Genomic DNA, 20,006 nt, shown 5'->3' with positions numbered 1-20,006 from the left:
TTTCCTTTAGACACATCATGCTAAGCAAAGTTATGTGTAACCTATACAGGTAAAAATAATGAAAGCAGAATATTTATAAACGAAATATAGTATGTAAAATGTAAATTTGATTTTCTCACCATCATTGGCAGCTCTGCCCACAAGTAGACAATAAATATGGCGAGAGCTTGGAGCCAGTGGTAAATGGTAAATACAAAGTCCTGACGTTCTTTATCTTCATAAAACATCCCTATTAAAACTGGAGAGAAGACAGTAAAGATCAATAAAAAAAGAATGATAACAGCTATACCCATATGCCAGGTTCTTAAGCCCCGTACACACGAGAGGACTTATGTCCGACAGACTTCCGAAGGAGTTCTGCCGGAGTTCTGCCGGAGTTCCGACAGAGTTCTGACGGACTTTTCGACTGAGCGGACTTGGCCACACACAATCACACCAAACTCCGACGGATTCGAACGTGATGACGTACGACTGGACTCGAATAAGGAAGTTCATAGCCAGTAGCCAATAGCTGCCCTAGCGTCGGTTTTAGTCCGTCGGAATAGCATACACACGAGCAAATTTTTCGGAGGGACCGGGTCCGGCGGAGTTACGTTGGAAAAATTTGAAGCATGTTCCATTTTCTAAAGTCCGTCAGACTTTTGCGAATCAAAAGTCCGTTGCAGCCCACACATGATCGAATAGTCTGACGGAATCATTCCGTCGGACTTTGGATGTTGAAAAGTCCGCTCGTGTGTACGCGGCATAACAGTAACTGAAGTTTGCCAGTTAGAGCTCATCAAATAAAATATGTAGAATGAGCCTGAATGGTCTTGATCTCATGATTACAGGTTACAGTTCCAAGTCTTGTTGCTTGTGCTTGCCATTCCATAGTTGGGGAAAGAGGGTTTTGTGCCATTTTGGCCATTATTCATTGGAAACCAACAAGACACACGACCCTGCCTAACCCCCAAATGGAGATCAATCAGATAAGTGCCTGTACCGTTCTAAAACACCTTGATCTGAAATCAACATTGTATTTTAATACACAGCAGTGAACCGTGCTTCATTTGATAAAGAACTAAGTAGTGTTCACTCTGCTGAAGACAATTGAATCTATCTAACACAAGGTTTATGGGCGTATGGTGTCTGTTTGCAAGATATTACCGAATGTATCAGGACTATTCAGCCAGGCAATGTAAAAAAAAAAAAAAAAAACAACAAGTTTAATAAGCCGTAGCATCCATCGCAAATCCTATTTTAGTAAATTCTAGTTGGTTAGGGGATAACAATACACCTGCCACACCCCAACACATACTATTACCCAAACAAATCACTCACTACTGAGGCCGGTCTTATTCAGGGCGCTGCCCAAACCCCACAGCACTGCTATCACATAAAGCGCAGGACCCTGTGATTGCAGCTTGGGTTGTGGACTCCAAAAAAACAAGGCAATCAGGATGCACATGTGCACTATGGCACCCCCAGTCAGGGGGATTTGGCGTGGTAGGTGAAGGAAACACAGGCCGAGGGCGGAGAAGGCAGAGGCTGATAACCCATACGCCGTGATTAAATATGGAAGCTTTTCTAAGCCGAGGGAGCACACTCCATAGCACTGCAGAAATAAGAAAAAAAAAAGATTATTTATAGTGCAAATTACAAACAGAACATGAAAAACAGGAGATTCATCACTAGGTACAGAGATAGAAGCAGATGAAGTTGTATAAAAATCTTGACTTTTGCTATAAAATACAAATTTTGTCTTGCCTCCCCACCTACTAAGTTTCAATATTGATCAGAAAGATCATATTAAAAATCAGCAGAGAAGCTTAGGAGGTGGGAGGGGCTGGGCCAGATCCAAAGGTGAAGACAAGATTTGCATATAACTTCAGCTATAAAAATAATTATTTGCACTGTTGCCTTTAAATTATTATACTCGTAATATCATGTAATCGTATGTGCAATCCAAAATTAATAAAAAAAGTACAATATATACACTTCATAAAGAAATAAATGGCAAAGCTGTGAAAAAAAAAAATCTCATACACACAATAAGTGCAATATAGTTTGTGCAAAATGCTCCAATAAACTCAATTTATTGAGTTATTTTGAGTGTGGGGTATACAAACACTGTTTAGATTGCTGCTTTCTCTGAGATGAAAATTTCATTTTATATTGTTTGGACTTGTTCACACTAAGTACAGAAGTTTCTATACATACATACATATATATATATATATATATATATATATATATATACACACACAGTAACTTGAGTTGCATATACAATATCTGTGTATCTACTCTGAATTGCTCAAGTTTGTTGTAGGTTTACATAAGCAACTCATGAACTTAAGTTGCAAATTGACTAGATCAGCTGAAACTATCTCACATCTATGGTGGCAAGCAGACACCCAATCACACTATACTATTTATAAATGTTTAAAGTATATCATGTATACACACATATAGTCTTCTTAGCATTTGTCTAGGCTAATATCACTCACCAGCACAAAGCCTGTGCAGGCAAACAAGACTTCAAACCCACTGTACAGGAAGTATGGAGCTAGGCAGCGCAATCGGTAATCTCTAAAGTGCTTGAAGGGTAATTGAAAGATGTTCCCCCAGCCTATGCTGCGAAGGTCAATCTCCTCAGTTGGGCGATATGCAGAGCCACAGAGAACCAAGAACTGGGTAGGGAAAAATATATTATATAGAAGTAAATGCAAAATATCAAACACAATTCTTTTTATTTATGATGCCCTCCACAATCCTGTACCAACCAGCTGCCCCTCATATGTTCACTAATATCCCTTTCTGAACTTCTGCCTAAGACAGGGCTGAAGAAATCCCAGGGATCTGTAGCCAATGTTCCTTAAGAAAATTCTAATTTTTTGAGGTTTCCTCTATCCCTTGTCAATAGAGTTGGCTCCCAAAAATCCTTGAATGGACAGACTGGCTCCTGAACTCCATATAATTTGTTCACCCCCTAAGAGCAGACACCATAAGGCAATTGCCAGTTAGCCAGAAAATGTCCATCCGTGTGTCCTCTCAACCTGGTTTCTCTTTATTACAACTTTGGGACCAAGACTCTCCCCAAAGCTAAGCACCACCAACCCACTTACTTACTCCAATGATTCCCATGAGTAGGTGCAGTGGTTTGGTACTGTATATCCACTTAAGGACCGAGCCTCTTTTTCAGATTCGGTGTTTACATGTTTAAAACATATTTTTTTGCTAGAAGAACCCCCAAACATTATATATTGTTTTTTCTAACACCCTAGAGAATAAAATGGCGGTCATTGCAATACTTTTTTTCACACCGTATTTGCGCAGCGGTCTAACAAGCGCACTTTTTTTGGAAAAAATTAACTTTTTTTAATAAAAAAAATAAGACAACAGTAAAATTAGCCCATTTATTTTTTTTGATATTGTGAAAGATAATGTTACGCCGAGTAAATTGATACCCAACATTTCACGCTTCAAAATTGCGCCCGCTCATGGAATGGCGTCAAACTTTTACCCTCAAAAATCTCCAGCGACATTTAAAAAATTCTGCAGGTTGCACATTTTGCGTTACAGAGGAGGTCTAGGGCTAGAATTATTGCTCTTGCTCTACCGATCGCAGCAATATGTCTCATGTGTGGTTTGACTACCGTTTTCATATGCGGGCGCTACACACATATGCGTTCGCTTCTGTGCGCAAGCTTGTTGGGACAGGGTGTTTTAAAAAAAAAATGTTTTTTTTCTTATTTATTTTACTTGATTTTATTTATTTTTACACTGTTTTAAAAAAAAATGGGATCACTTTTATTCCTATTACAAGGAATGTAAACATCCCTTGTAATAGCAAAAAGCATGACGGGTCCTCTTAAATATGAGATCTGGGGTCAAAAAGTCCTCAGATCTCATATTTGGACTTAAATGCAATAAAAATAAAAAATAAATTTAATTTGAAAAAATTTTCCTTTAAGAGGTATCGGCGAAAGTGACGTTTTGACGACGCTTCCGTCCTGCTATGTTCTAGAGACGGGTGGGGGCCATCTTAGCCTCACTCGTCTCCATACCACCGAGAAGGCAGGTCCCGATCGCCTCCGCCACTACCAACGGCTCCGGTAACCGGCGGAGGGCGTGGGAGAGCAACGAGAGGGGGGTGGCACCTCTCCCGCTGCCGATAACGGTGATCTTGCGGCAAACCCACCGCAGAGACCACCATTATCGTACACACGCCGGTGCCTGAAGAGCTGGATATCTCGGTTGTGGCAGCAGCTGCTGTTGTTACCGAGATATCCCTCTTCAAAAAATGGATGTACATCGTTGTGCGCCAGTCGTAGTGGTGGTCAGCCTTATTTGCTTGTAATATGTTTTTCCTGCTTAGTAGCACAGAGTTATGATATACTGTAACACTTCCTATATTTAAATGTACTTCTGTAGATCAATTCAGACCTCGATTGAATTACTCAATACAACAGATCCCCTCTTCTCCCCAACAAGCCCAAAAACATCTATATATACACAGTAAATGTAAATGTATTTTATTGGGATTTTATGTGATAGACCAACGCAAAGTGGCACATAATTGTGAAGCAGAAGGAAAATGATAAATGGTTTTCAAAATGTTTTACAAATAAATATATGAAAAGTGTGGCGTGCATTTGTATTCAGCCCATTTACTCTGATACCCCTAACTAAAATCCAGTGGAACCAATTTCCTTCAGAAGTCACCTAATTAGTAAATAAAGTCCACATGTGTATAATTTAATCTCAGTATAAATACAGTTGTTCTGTGAATATCCCAAGCTTTGCACATCTCATGGAGTACTGTTCAATTCATCATCCAAAAATGGAAATAGTATTGCACAACTGCAAACCTACCAAGGCATGACTGTTCACCTAAAAAGGCCAGGCAAGGAGACCATTAATCAGAGAAGCAGCCAAGAGGCCCATGGTAACTCTGGAGGAGCTGCAGAGATCCACAGCTCAGATGGGAGAATCTGTCCAAAGGACAACTATTAGTTGTACATGCCACAAATCTGGCCTTTATGGAAGACTGGCAAGAAGAAAGCCATAAGAAGCCTTGTTTGCAATTTGCAAGAAGCCATGCGGGGGACACAGCAAACATGTGGAAGAAGGTGCTCTAGTCAGATGAGACCAAAATTAAATTTTTTGCCTAAAAGCAAAATGCTATGTGTGACAGAAAACCAACACTGCACATCACCCTGAACACACAATCCCCACCATGGAACATGGTGGTGGCAGCATCATGTTGTGATGATGCTTTTCTTCAGCAGGTACAGGCAAGCTGGTCAGAGTTGATGGGATTATGGATGGAGCCAAATGCAGGGCAATCTTAGAAGAAACGTGGTTAGAGTCTGCAAAAAACTTAAGACTGGGGCAGAGGTTCACCTTACAGCAGTACAATGACCCTAAGCATATAGCCAGAGCTACAATGGAATGGTTTATATCAAAGCATATTCATGTGTTAGAATGGACCAAAGTCCAGACCTAAATTCAATTGAGAATTTGTGGCAAGACTTGAAAATTGCTGTTCACAAACACTCTCCATCCAATCCGGCAGAGCTTGAGCTATTTTGCAAAGACAAATGGGCAAAAATGTCACTGTCTAGATGTACAAAGCCATACCCAAAAAGACTTTCAGCTTTAATTGCAGCAAAAGATGGTTCTACAAAGTATTGACTTGCCCTCTCCTGAAGTCTGTGTAGCATAGAGGAATGTTGAGCATCCTAGTATATTATTACAAAAAACATAGAGGAAGACCACTACCACTACCAACAGTAGCTCATCTGAATTCTGAGAGGTGGAGCTTTGTTATTAAAGTACTATATCACCAACAAATGTACTATTAATGACCCAGGAACCAATGCCAAAGCCAAGTAATGCAGGTCATCATGGTTAAGAGGAAACATTTTTCAATCATCATGATGACTGGGCGACCAGGATGGGTCCAACCTCATAATAGGGCTTGGAGTAAGGTTTAGATTTTCAGTGTTAAGTTGAGATTTAGGTGAGTGGAAATAGCTTGTAGTCAGTTTATTTCTGCTGAAAACTTGTGTGCCAAAGGTTTTGTGCTAGAAAAAAAAAAAGAATCACTAGAAATTTTAAAAGTTAAAAAAAATACATGAGCTCACCAGCAGCATAGCTAGAAGAGCTGCCCCCATGAGAACGCTTTCCACATAGATGAGACTGATACTAGGGGGCAGAGAGTGAAGGACAGTGACGTTGAACCCCTTTGGGAGGACTCCATGCTGAATTGAAGCACCTATAAAGAGGAAAAAGATTACTCAGATCCACAAATTGGCAGGAAAAAATGTCTACAACAAAATATTATTATTTGTAGGGTTCTATATATTTTTTATTTGGGTCAGCAAAATCCACTTAAAACTGGGTGTAGGAATGTGAGTACACGGCTGCTTTTAATCATTTGTAAAAACTAAGCTGGAAAATCCAATTTCTAACACCGCTGGATCTAAGACTTACCTAAGACTCACTTAACTTTGGGTCAACCTGTATTGTATCTGATATAACATCTACCTAGCATCTATTCAAAATTGAAGGACTTATTTTAATCTCCTATATTTTTCCAAGTTCTGGTAATATGTAAATCATGATCTTAAAGCAGAGTTCCAGCATAAAAAAAAATAAAAAATTAAAAGTCAGCAGCTACAACCTCTTCCATTACCAAAATATACTGTAAGTTTAGTCATTTAGGGGTTGAAAGAGAATTTCAGTGTGTTTGAACCATGGATCCCATTTTTTGTTTTAAAAATGTGTAGTGTTATATAATGTATGAAAAATTCTTTCCATGAGACAGATTAAATTCAATCTTACTTTCAATTGAGTGATAGGATATAAAGAGGACTTCCAATGAAAAGCAATTAACCAGTGAATAGCTATGCTTATCATATGGATAAGTCTCATGTGTGGTATGGAGATGCCAGGGATAGCTGTAAATAATAAGCAGTGAGATAGGGAAATATTAATACGTGTGTCAGAAATAACTGAAACAAAGTTTTCTAGTTGGCGCCAGATATGTGAAATTTTATTGCAATCCCAGAAAATGTGGGAAAAGAAGCCTGAAGATGGACATCCTCTAAAACAAGCTGGTGGAGTTAATGGGGTATAGTACCATCTTGTAAATAGTTTAATGGCTGTTTCTCTTACTGTGAGTGATCTCATGCATCTGCGGAGGTTTATAATGCTATTGCTCCATTCAAAACATTTTTGCATGTAGGAGAGTTTCTCTTGCGAGTCAAAATGCAATCGATTTTGGTATATTTCTGCAATTAGGCTTTTTCCTCTTGGGTTTTTTAGGCAAATCTTTTCATAAACTGTGGAGGGGTCTGTGTCTGTCGTATTATAGTAAGTATTATAAAATTGTCTAATTCGTAAAAACCTATGATTTTAACTATTTGATATATGATATTTTGTTCTTAGGGACTGAAATGAGGTGAAATTTGAGTTTTCAATGAATATATGTAAGCATGGTAAATTATTATGGATCCACCAGGAGTAATTATCCAGTCCATATAGACCTGGAGGGAATTTTTAATCTCCTAAAAACATAGCTTGAGGGTGGATTTTGAGGTCAGATTGTATTTTGTTTTTCTTATATCGTCTCCATAGATATAAAGAACGAAGAACTAATTGATTTAAATCTACAAACCTTTTCTGTGGGATAGTTGTAGACCAAAGTATCCCTGATAGAGAGTAAGGGTATATAGAATTATTTTCAAATTGGACCCAGGGGGACTTTGAATTAGTAATGTGCTGTTAATTTCTTTTTGGAAGTTAGTTACATAGATTTTATGTATTCGAATCGGAATTTCGCTAAATAAATATTATATTTTTGGAAGTATAGTCATTTTTACTGCAGTAATCCTACCTAAGAATGAGATATGATTGGATTTCCATAAATATAGTTCTTCTTAATTTAAGTAGTAATGGGATGTAATTCTTAGAGAATAGGTGTTGTATATCTGGGGTGAGACGCATGCCTGAGTAGGGGAGAGAATACGTAGACCATATAAAAGAGAAATAGTCCCTTAGGGCACTGAATTGTGTATTGGGTATATTAATGGGCATATCTATGGATTTTGAAATATTGACTGATAGTCCTGAGAGGGATGCGAATTGTTGTAGTGTACTAAGTAAGTTTGGTAATGAGGTGATAGGTTGTATGATGAATAGAAGCATGTCATTGGCATACATGCTAAGTTTATATAAGCCATTAAATGATGTGTATCCTTTAATGTTTGGATGGGATAAAATGATAAAGGCTCTATAGCTAAAGCAAACTGGAGTGGAGAAAGAGGACTTGTTTGCCTTGTCCCTCTGCCTATATTAAAAAATTCAGAATTACAACCCGGTAAACAAATTCTTGTTAAGGGATTATTGTATAATGTCCTAAATGCATTATACAATACAATTCACCTTGTATTCCGTATTTTGGTAAGATAATATCTAGGTATTTCCAAGAGACACTATCAAATGCCTTATTAATATCAAGGGTTGGAAGTAGCAGCTCCTGAGATTTTATGTTCATCTGACGTTCTGGAATGAATCCTGGACGCAACGCGCTAACATTTTTTAGATCATTGTTAAATACAGATATTGGCCTGTAATTGGGGAAGTGTATGATCTTTGTCTGATTTAGGTATCTGTGACATATTGGCAACCAGGGCTGGAACTCCCACTAGGCGAACTAGGCATCCGCCTAGGGGCGCAGCTGACCCTTGTCTTACTTCTTCCTTTTTGCCCCCCCAAGCCGCTGATAGGGGACCCGGAGAGCAAGAAGTTCAGTGTGGTGGGCGGGTGGTAGCCTTGCGGAGTGTGCAGCTTCCTCCCTCCCATCGGCTTTCACATGCTTGACGTTTGTGTAACAGGGTAGGTAGCCAATAGTGCTGCTCTTCTGAGTGGGAGGGCATGACTCCTTAGCCAATCAGATTGTCCAGCCTGCCACATTTGACCAGAAGAGGATTGTGGCCAGAGCAGGGCGGGATGGAGAGGATCCAACATACCTGAACACGAAGAAGTTATGAGATCAAACATGTTACAATGCTGGCTGCAGAAATCTATCAGTGTGTTTTCCTTGTGTTCTCTCTCTGTGTAGAATATGCAATGATCACACTGATGGATGGATGATTTCCCTGCCTTCTCACACTGCTTCTTATCTGTTTTTTTATTTACATTGCACACAGGACAGGTGAATGCTGACTAGACTTCTGCAAGACACTGCAACTTCAGCTGTTTCTATAGAGCTATTTGTGCCAGAGTCTTGTGCCAGCCATCCCTGATTTCTTTAACATTTTCTTTGTTTTCTTTGAAGGTATTAGCTGGTCAGCCAGGGAGCTTTACAGACCTGTTAACCATTTATTGTCTTGCTTGAGAAATGGCTGTTAGTAAAGTTCTTTGTTTTTTTGGCACTTAAACTCCTGTTTACACATAGTGTAGTGATCAATGTTTTTCAACAGTGGTCACTGCTAGGACACACTTGTACTATGTCTGCAGTATCTGACCATCTCCTGTACTATGTCTGCAGTCTCTGACCATCTCCTGCATGTCTACAGTCTCTGACCATTTCCTGTACTATGTCTGCAATCTCTGACCATTTCCTGTACTCTGTACTATGTCTGCAATCTCTGACCATCTCCTGTACTATGTCTGCAGTCTCTCACTCTCTCCTGTATGATGTCTGCAATCTCTGACCATCTCCTGTACTATGTCTGCAGTCTCTCACTCTCTCCTGTATGATGTCTGCAGGCTCTGACCATCTATTGCAGTAGGTCTGCAGTCTCTGACCTTCTCCTGTACTATGTCTGCAGTTTCTGACCATCTCCTGTACTATGTCTGCAGTCTCTGACCATCTCCTGTACTATGCCTGCAGTCTCTAACCATCTCCTGTACTATGTCTGCAGTCTCTGATCATTTCCTATATCATGTCTGCAGTATCAGACCCTTTCTTGTATCATGTCTGCAGTCTCTGACCCTCTCCTGTGGTACATTTTGCAGTCTCTGTACCTCTCTTGTGGTACATTTTGCAGTCTCTGACCCTCTCCTGTGATATGTTTTGCAATCTCTGACCCTCTCCCGTAGTACATTTTGCAGTCTCTGACCCGATCCTGTAGTATTTCTGCAATAAAAGGGGGCTACAGGCATGGTAGGTGGAGAGGGAAAAGGGCTGATGGTGCAGTGGGTGGTAAGGCAAGGGAGGCTGCAAGCACAGTAGATAATGATGAAAGGGGTCCCAGGTGCAGTGGGTGGTGCTGGAAGGAGTGCCTAGGCACAAGTGGTGGTTAAGGTGGGGATGTAGAGAAATGTTTAATGTAGCATACAGGCTTAGGGGCTTCATAATCCAGGTCCCACCAAAATCCTCAGCACCAGGCCCATGATGCTCTAAATCCAGGTCGAACAGTCAGGGTCACAACGGTTACACTTGCAATTGGGCCCTGGTGTTCCACCACTATTATATATATTTTTTATAATGGCACACAGTGAAATTATTAAAAAGTGCCATTATAAATGTAGCACTGACACATTTTCGCCTATTAATGTGATGTAAATGTTTTACAATGCAAGCCTATGGACAATTCTATAGCTTAGTATTTGGCGCCATGTAGCGGTCAAATACAGAAAGTGCACTGGGATAACTTTTGTTTTCAACCATTGAACACAATAGAGGAAGTAACTGTTGTTTTGTTTAGAAGGTTGACCCCTTTTACCCAGGAGGTGACCTACCCATGAACACTTTCTCTAGCAGTGCATGCTGGGTAGGACATAAAAGCAACCCGAGCGGCCATTTTAGGTCTCTTGGGATAGCGTGGCCAGCCTGTGAGGATCTGTGCTGAGGCTTCCTGTTACAAGAGGCCCACAGCCATCACAGATCGCAACTTCTACAGCTTGTGTGAGTGACTTAACGGTGAAGGAGATACAGTGACCAGATTGGAGACATCCAGAGACACTCATTTGAGCATCGGAGGATCGGGTTCACCCAGCATAGCGTAATGGAGTGATGGAGCCAGCTGACGGAGAAGCAAGCTGCAGTCACTGGACCAGAGCTACTACACGGAGTTCCGATCCAGTTGGTGAGCGGGTCAAAACCCACAGTTTGTTAACTTTCACACACAGATAGACTCATACACAAGCCTCACTGGGATCTATAGTTCCACGGAGGAGAGCGCGAGTAACTGACACCAAGCAGGTCTGAGGCCTATCCACTCTGACGTTTCCAAGTTTTGTAACCTAGTTGCTAAGTTAACTCAACTTAACTTACTTTAACTTGTGGATTACAAAGAGTTACTTTAGCTAGCGAAGACAAGAAGATCAAAAACGGAGGGCTTTGGGGTGAGATCTCACGCATGGCTTTAAAAGTAGGGGTAGCTCCCAGCTATATATATATATATATATATATATATATATATATATTGTTTGTGTTAAAATTCATGGTACTGTTGTCCTATGTTAGGATGACAGCACAACTACTGTAATCACGTAATCACCCTTTGAAACATATTTACAGTAAAATACTTTTGGTTAAGTATCCAGTTGTGTGGAGTGTTGCTTTCTCCCAGCAGGTGGAGCCAGTGAATCCTGAGGTTACAGTACAGGTATATTGCATTACATTATATTGTACTGTATTGTGTTGCACCACAGCTGTGTCAAGGGGACTGAGTCATTTCGGGGGGGGTTCATTAGCAGAGTGCAGGCCCAAATGAAATTCAGCCGCTCCTTCGGGGGTAAGTGCTACATAAAATTAAAACACTGACAGATTTATACACAATACACTCTGGGATCTGGGATCTTATTTAATGACACTGCACATAGCCATTCAGTGTTGTATTTTTTTGTTTTGTTTTTGGGGGGGGGGGGGCGCAAGTAGCTGGTCTTGCCAAGGGCACAAAATAGTCTAGCTTTGGCCCTGTTGGCAAGTAACATGTCTTGTGTGAATATCCCCGAAAATGTTGTTAAACAGGGAAGTTCATTTTGGAATCAAAAAAGGAGAAAATTAATTATAATAAAAAAGAGGTGAAACCGTCTGGGCCTGGTGAAGAGCATTTTTTAAGGGATTTCATAATTTGTTGAATTTCTTCTTCTGTACATGAGATGTTTAACTTTCCAATTTGTTCTTGGGTTAATGATAGGATTGGTATATTATCTAGCCATAAGAGAGCCGAGGGTGGAATAGAAGATGTGGGGCACGAAAGGAGATCCGATTAAAATTTCTGGAAAATGGATAATACAGTATGTCTTTTGGGTTTGTTGACTTTTTGATTAGAGGCATACTTTAGTTTGTAAATATGAGGGGGTTTAATTGATTGGTTGAGTTTTTGCGTGAACATTGTGGAATAAGAATTACTTGATAGGAAGAACTTTGCTTTAGATCATCTAAGTGCTTTTCTGTTTTGTGGGATAAAAGAGAAGCAAGTGCCAGGGCTGGGCTCAGCCCTTCCTTCTCTGAGCTGGCCGCTCAGCTGTTGGCTAATTGGCAGCTTCTATCTCTTTCCACAATTACTCAGCTGTTGATGATATCCTGCTCATCAGTCCTGCCTACTTAACCCATCCAGTCTAGAGGAGCTCTGCCTTCGTCTTGGTCAACATCACAAGAAACATCTCCTGCGTTCCTGTTTTAAGGCTGGCTTTGCTGACATCCCTTCTGGCTCCAGATCCTGCTTGCTGTTCCACTACATTGATCCCTGACTTCTGGCTTGGCTGACTATCCATTCCGGTTACTGAACTTTGGCTATGTTTTGACTAAGTTTGTTCTTTTACTTTTATTATTAAACAAGTGTGATTTAACTGTACTTCTGTCTTGGTCTGTTTTCATGGTTTCTGACAGCAAGTTCTAGTCGTTTTCAAGAGATGTCTTCCGCTATCAAAGGGTCATGTGTATTCATATGTGTTTTGTATATCTCTGGAGGCCCTTTGTAAGCTATGATTTTTTTCCATTTTTTTTATTGCAACCTGCTGCTAAGTTAATAAGGTGGCCCTGATGGACCGCCTTATGAGCAAGCCAGAGTGTTGAAATGGAAGTGTCTGGGATTCATTAAGGCTAAAGTATTCTCTGATTGTAGCTGCTGACTTTTAATATAAGGACACTTACTTGTCCAGGGATCCCCTGATGTTGGCCCCAGAAGCTGATTCGTCCATAGGCTCGGGTGCAGGCGTCTGCATTGCAACTGAGGGAAACCGGCAGTGAAGCCTTTAGACTTCACAGCCGGTTTCCTATTACGCATAGCTCCCAACTGTCCCTGATTTCGGGGAAATGTCCCTGATTTGGAGCAATGTCCCTCTTTCCTCCCTATGTGTCCCTCATTTTGGTTTGATCTATATAGATGTATATAAAATGCACTTTTTAGCTATCAAAAAAGGTTTCCCAGTGCTAAACCTTTCATCTGAATTCTAAATTGTTGCATTTGTAAATTACAAAAGCTAGTATAAAGGAATAGTAGTGGTAAAAAAGCACTTGTGGGTTTAATCAATCTTGTTTTGTTTTTTTACAATTCTCCTTTAGGCTGGGTTCACACCACAGCGATGCGGGAACGCCGCAAATCCGCGGCGTTTTCCCGCATCGCACACCTCCCGCCGGCAGTTCACACTGCCCTATGCGGACGGCTGGGAGTGTCAATGATATGTTAATGACACCCCCAGATCCGTCCGCATATCGCAGTGCGATCTGCAGACTCGCACAGGATTTGGATCGCATGGTGTGAACCCCCATGCGATCCGATTCTGTTGCGGACCAAAAAAAGGGTCCTGTGCGAGTTTGCTGCGGGAGCGATGCGAATTCAGCCATACTATCTGTATGGCTGAACTCGCATCGCTACGGAGATCGGATGTGATTTGCACTGCAGTGCGGGTGCGAATCACATCCGGATCTCCCCCCGCAGCAGTGTGAACCCGGCCTTAAGGGGACGTGACAGGGGTGTGTCCTATGCCTGCATACCTTTGCAGATAGGTGCCCCTCATTTCCATCTCAAAAGGTTGGGAGGTATGTACTACGAATGCATGAGTTGTGCTGCTCTTTCCCTAATGGTCCGTCTGGGACACACACAGGTCCAAGAAGGCAGCAGGGGGGAGGAAGGGGAGGGGCTGAAATGATGTACCTCGCCGCGGCAAGGTAGAATGGAAGTTCACTAGGAGAGAACAAAAGAAGGTAGAAAATGACAACAAAATACACGATATTCAAAAATGAGGTGGGGTGGGGTGCTATATGGTTCAATACCTAGATTCATTTTAGCCTGGAACTCCACTTTAACTAAAGTTACATGCAAATGAATGCATTTTCCCCTACAGCGTAAGGACACTTTATATTTCTGGTGTGCCAGATGTGTTAGAGCTGCATACAGTCATCTATAGACATGAATGGGTGACAGGGTTGCCAACCGCCAGTATATTTACTGACAGTTTGTAAAAATCTGTGATTTTTTACAACTGCCAGTAAATATCAGGGGCTGATAATTTCATGCGGTGTTGACTTTTTAAGTGTAAAGCAAGCAAATGACTTTGTTATAGGTATTGTCAATGTTTCCATGAGATGTTTATACTGTTAAAATATTCACTGTGTTAGTTTTCAATAGGAGTTCTGTAATTTCTCAGGTTGCCAGTAAAAAATGTGCTTTGCCAGTAAATTTTCCATGTTTTGGCAGTAAAAAATGCTGCGTAAAGTAGTGCATTGCATGGATAAACTGTCATATGCCGAACATCCGTTTCTGGAGAGACTTTTGGTTGTGTTTTCTCTGCCTGAAAATTGGATTCTTTCTTTTTTGCAATGACAGCTTTTTTTTCTGTATTTGTTCTTAGTGACAGTCAAATTAAAACTAAAGCTGCCCATACAGTTTTTTTGTTTTGTTTTTTCTCCACAAACAATGTGGATGGAGGATCACCCCGTGCCAGGATATTGTATTCTGACAGTGGCTTCTGACGATGTTTTCCAACTTGTCTCTTCAGCAGAAGTTGATAAAACAATTGACTTTGTTCGAGAGGCAACTGCTACACACTGATCGAAATTCAGCTAGTCCCTGCTGAACCGGATGAAATGTGATCAGTGCATGGCTAGCTTATGTGGCAGCTGATGATATATCACAAGATTTGCTATAAGTGTAAAGCTGGCCATACTGTACATCATGTACATGGATTGAAATTCATCTAGTACAGCAGGGAGCGGTCAAGATTTGATCCAGGTATGGGCAGGCTGATTGTACATTGATCGACTTGGAGACAACCAGCCTGTTGGATTTTTCTACATGCGATTACTGCCAGAGGCTACAGCCACTAGCAGAAATCATTGTGTTCCACTGGCCAGGAATGCTCCCCATGACGCCCCCCCCCCCGCAGAATACATTGCATTCCCCCATCAACATTGACTGTGCTGATGGGAGAATAAAGCAATTTTCTTTCCTTCACTTCATCTATGGGCTGCTTAAGGCCCTTTTCACACTGAGGCACTGCCAGTAAAACAATGTGCGCTTTTGAAGAGCTTTTCAGGTGCTTTTGAAGCGTTTTTCAGGCGCGTTTGAAGAGCTTTCCAAAAAACGACCCTCTCCATTGAAATGAATGGAAAGCGCTTCAAAATCGCTTGAAAAGCTCTTCAAAAGCGCCTGAAAAGCTCTTCAAAAGTGCTCAGTGTTTTACTGGCAGTTTACAAGCGCCTCAGTGTGAAAAGGGCCTTAGGCCGCGTACACACAGGCGGATTGTCTGCCCAACTTAGTCCGCTGAACCGTGTTTCAGCGGACAGTCTGCTCGTGTGTGGGCTTCAGCGGACTTTTTCAGCGGACAGTCTGACGGACTTAGTCTTTCGGAATTTCCGTAATTTTGTCCGTCCAAACTTGGTTTTGTCCGTCCAAACTTGGTTTCAGCGGACAGTCTGCTCGCGTGTAGGCAAGTTGGACGGACTAAGTATGGCGCATGCTCAGAAAGGATTTACACGGCCGAAGGTTGCATTGCAGTGTATTGGACGTCGTTTTTCTAGTCCCGTCGTACATGCTGTACACGTCATCGCGCAAGTTTTCAGCGGACTGTCTGTTCATCGTGTGTGGTCAAGTCCGTTCATTCAAAAGTTGAACGGACTGTCTGTCGGATTGTCTGACGAACTTAGTTGGGCAGACAATCCGCCCGTGTGTACGTGGCCTTATGCTGTGTACACACAACCGGACTTTTTGACAGCAAAGGTCCGACGGAACGAATCTGCCGAACAATTCGATCATGTGTGGGCTTCATCGGACCTTTGCTGTCAAAAAAATCAGTAGGACTTTAGATTTAAAACATATTTCAAACTTTTCAGACGGAAAATCCGTTTGTCTGTATGTTAGTCCGATGGACAAAAACCAACGCTAGGGCAGCTTTTGGCTACTGGCTATGAACTTCCTTATTCTAGTCCGGTCATACGTCATCACGTTCCAATCCGTCGGACTTTGGTGTGATTGTGTGTGGCCAAGTCCGTTTGTTTGGAAAGTCCGTCGGAACTCCGCCGAAAGTCCATTGGGGAAACGTCGGAGCTAGTCTGACGGAAAGTCCAGTCGTGTGTAAGCGCATTACTCACATTTATAATAGTACTTCAGAACAAAACAAGTTTCACCCTAGGGTCAAACTGAGACCCCTTTCACACTGAGCTGCCCCAGTCAGCGGTAAAGCGACGTTATTTTTAGCGTCGCTTTATCTGCGTTTTTGCTGCTCTATTTGGCCACTAGCGGGGGGTGGTTTTAACCCCCTGCTAGCGGACGAAAAGGGGATAAATCCACCCGCAAAACACTGCTGCAGCAGGATTTTGCCATTGGTATCACGGTGCTGCCCCATTGTTTTCAATGGGCAGGAATGGTGTAGGAGTGGTGTATTCACTGCTCCTACACTGCTGCAAAGAAGCTGCTGGTAGGACTTTTTGTGATGTCCTGCCAGCGTGGCACCCCAGTGTGAAAGCACTCGGGCTTTCACACTGGGTTTGCAGCTGGCGCTTTTTTAGCGCTGTAGAGCCTGAAAAACACCTTCAGTGTGAAAGGGGTCTGACAGTGAGTTATAAATTATGTGAGTACAGCTGAACCTGCACAGACGTCTATACAAATCGCACCCAAAGTCGCCAAAAGTAGTACAGGAACTACTTTTGGAAATCAGAGCGGCATTGCAAAGTCGGCGCCGTACCAATTCGGCTGGTGCCATTGCCAGCAGTAGCCGCCGATTTGACATGTCAAATCGCATCCCCTGTGAAACCTAGGCTTAAGCCTGCATTTATGCAAAATGAAAGGTTTGCACCTTGCAGCCAATCTTATTTCAGCTGCTGTTTTCTAGAGCAGGTAAAGAAATGAAAATACATTTTATGATTTTTTTTTCCATTTTTAGCTTGTGCACAAACCTGCTATATGATATTAGTAAGAGCCTGCACACCTACCACATTCATGCACGTTGAAGAGTGTGTGGTTATATGAATTCAGGAACTTGTTGAGGAAGAAGTACACAGGAAACTGGGACAGGACAAAACTCAACTGTAGAAAGAAAACAGCAGATAACATCAGATTAAAATGACATAACCCTATACTTATATATATGCGATTTATAGTATATCATTATAAAATCAATTTTACAATAATGTTTCTCAATGTGCTTGAGGTGTACCACCAATACTTCAGGTGGAACATGGCAGTACCTGGCCTGGATTGTGCATGGTGTGTATGTGTCACCTAAAGGGGCCCCAAGATCTATAGCTGATATGCAGAAAATAAACAATCCTAAATCTGAACTAAATCAAAAGAATTAACAGTTTCTTAAAACAGTTACATTTAAGCAGGGGCGTACCTAGAGCATTCGGCACCTATATCTGGCACCCCCCCTCACTTTAAAATGTAAAAACACTGCACTGTGTCCCCTGCATACCTCTACATCCCCCAATATATCTTTGTCACTACTTTGTACCCCCTCTCCACAACTGGACTCCTTTACATTGCACAACCCCCCCGCAGCTCTGGACCCCTTTACATTACAAAACTGGTGAACCTCTAGACCCTTTTATATTACACAACCCCCTGTACCTCTAGACCTCTTTACATTGCATAACCCCCTGAACCTCAGGGCCCCTTTACTTTACACAGCATCCTGCACCTCTAGACCCCTTTACATTACATAGCACCCTGCACCTCAGGACACCTTTACATTACAAAACCCTCTGCACCTCCTGGACCCCTTTACATTACGCAGCACCCTGCACCTTAGGACCCCTCTACATTACACAACCCCCTACACCTCTGGACCCCTTTACATTACACAACCCCCTGCACTTCAGGACCCCTTTACATTACACAACCCCCTGCACTTCAGGACCCCTTTACATTACACAAACCCCTGCACTTCAGGACCCCTTTACATTACACAACCCCCTGAAGACTTTGGGTTCACACTGGTGTCTTGGAGTTTGTCGCAGTGTTGGGGTATATGCAGTTTTTCTGCATATAATCCTCATTTTTAGCTGCAGTCCCACAGACGTCTATTAGCTTGTGTAATTTTACTGTGTTTTCGGAAAGATTCAGTATAGAGGACATTTGGCGCGCTTTCAGAAAATGGTGCAAAAATGTGTAACCTAATAGAAGTCTGTGGGACTGTAGTGAAAATTGCGGCAACTGAACCACAGCGCATCAGTGTGAACCCACCTGAGTCCTGGTTCACCTATATGCGATGCAATGCAGGAATCGGTGAGATTCCAGTGCAGATTCCTGCATTGCATGTTGCTTTTTGGCTGTTCATGCTGCCCTTTGCAAGCTTCTACGGGTGTCAATGTAAAATTAATGACATCCCCAGATCCGTGTGCAAATCGCAGTGAGAGCTGTGAAATGGTGCAAGAATCGGATTGCATAGGTGTGAACACCCATCCAATCCAATTCCAGTGCAACCAAAAAAAAGGGTCCCTCACCATTTTGGTGCAAATGTGATTTCAGCCATACAGTTTGTATGGCTGAATTTACATTGCACATGTGATTTGCACAGCAATTCAGTGTGAATCACATGCAATGTCTATGAACACAGTAGTGTAAACCCTGGTAAAGGAACATGATGGGGAGCATGATGGGAATATGATGGGGACATGATGGAAAGATACTGGAGGACAACAGAGGAAAGAGGGGGAGTGAATGAGATTTGGGAGAGAGAGGGCAGAGTCTGGGCACAGGGACAGTGCTGATAACTTACTTGGATGTTCTTCCTCACACTGTTTAAATGTTCCCGCCCCCACATTCCTTTCAGAGCAGCTCAGCACACAGGCTGCACAGAGCATGGATGGGACACGCAGGGGAGAGAGGGGGCAGAGCTAAGGCAGACTCTTCCATCTCTGTGGAGGGGAGGGGGGGAATTGTACTCACTCACTGGGCTATTATAATTAAACAGAGAGTGAGAGCATTGTGACAATGGGTCAGTCTGCCTGAGGTCTCCCTGCTCAGCATGTCACATCGGCTGCACTATCAAGCCTGTCCCACGCTCACTGTTTCATACAGGGGAGCTGCCTGACACCCCCCTAATGTGTGGCACCTGGGGCGGTCCGCACCCCCCGCCCCCTAGTTAGTACGCCACTGCATTCAAGGCATGCCATGAATGAGAACTATCCCTTATGTTCTTAACTGAACTGTCAAGCCATCAAGTGGCTGGTGTCAAAATTGATTACATGTGAAGCACCATGGCAACTGCAGATCAAACATAGGCCAAGATTGAAGCTTCCTAGGCTGTAAAGGATAGGAGGGTTTAGTTTTGCTATAAAGTTCTGTTCTGGGTCCTGGAGCCCAGAGGCCTTCATTCATAAAGCTCTACAGTATGTTACCTTTCTAGTTTTAGCTAGAATTGGAAAATGCAAAAACCTCTGTGAGGTTTATACTGCCATATTTCTGGGGAGGCAATCCCTGACAGAAGGAAAAAAAAATAGGAAAAGAAGATACACACCCTGACAGAGCAGGGGTCACCAGCCTCAGCGGGGCCCAAGTTTGCATCAGATCTCTTCCTGGAGGACGGGGGGGGGGGGGGGGGCAGGGGCCGCTTTTTACCAC

The 20,006-nt window shown here is 42.3% G+C and overlaps 1 protein-coding gene across 2 annotated transcripts in view; it reads right to left on the bottom strand.

Annotated features, from left to right (window-relative positions):
* UNC93B1 (unc-93B1 regulator of TLR signaling) overlaps window positions 1–20,006 on the bottom strand; it is an 86,379-nt gene that overhangs the window by 4,284 nt on the left and 62,089 nt on the right. For both annotated transcript variants that reach the window (XM_077454685.1, XM_077454687.1), the window contains exons 7-11: window positions 17,375–17,468; window positions 6,129–6,259; window positions 2,487–2,669; window positions 1,321–1,594; window positions 120–238 (exon numbers count right to left, since the gene is read on the bottom strand). In XM_077454685.1, coding sequence (XP_077310811.1) covers window positions 120–238; window positions 1,321–1,594; window positions 2,487–2,669; window positions 6,129–6,259; window positions 17,375–17,468 — 801 coding nt within the window. The remainder of the gene's footprint in view (window positions 1–119; window positions 239–1,320; window positions 1,595–2,486; window positions 2,670–6,128; window positions 6,260–17,374; window positions 17,469–20,006) is intronic.

The sequence above is a fragment of the Lithobates pipiens genome, unplaced genomic scaffold (assembly GCF_037356315.1).
Source record: "Lithobates pipiens isolate NorthernLeopardFrog02 unplaced genomic scaffold, aLitPip1_a1.2 Scaffold_25, whole genome shotgun sequence".
Lineage (NCBI taxonomy): Eukaryota > Metazoa > Chordata > Amphibia > Anura > Ranidae > Lithobates > Lithobates pipiens.
This window is presented reverse-complemented; position numbering and strand designations above follow the sequence as displayed.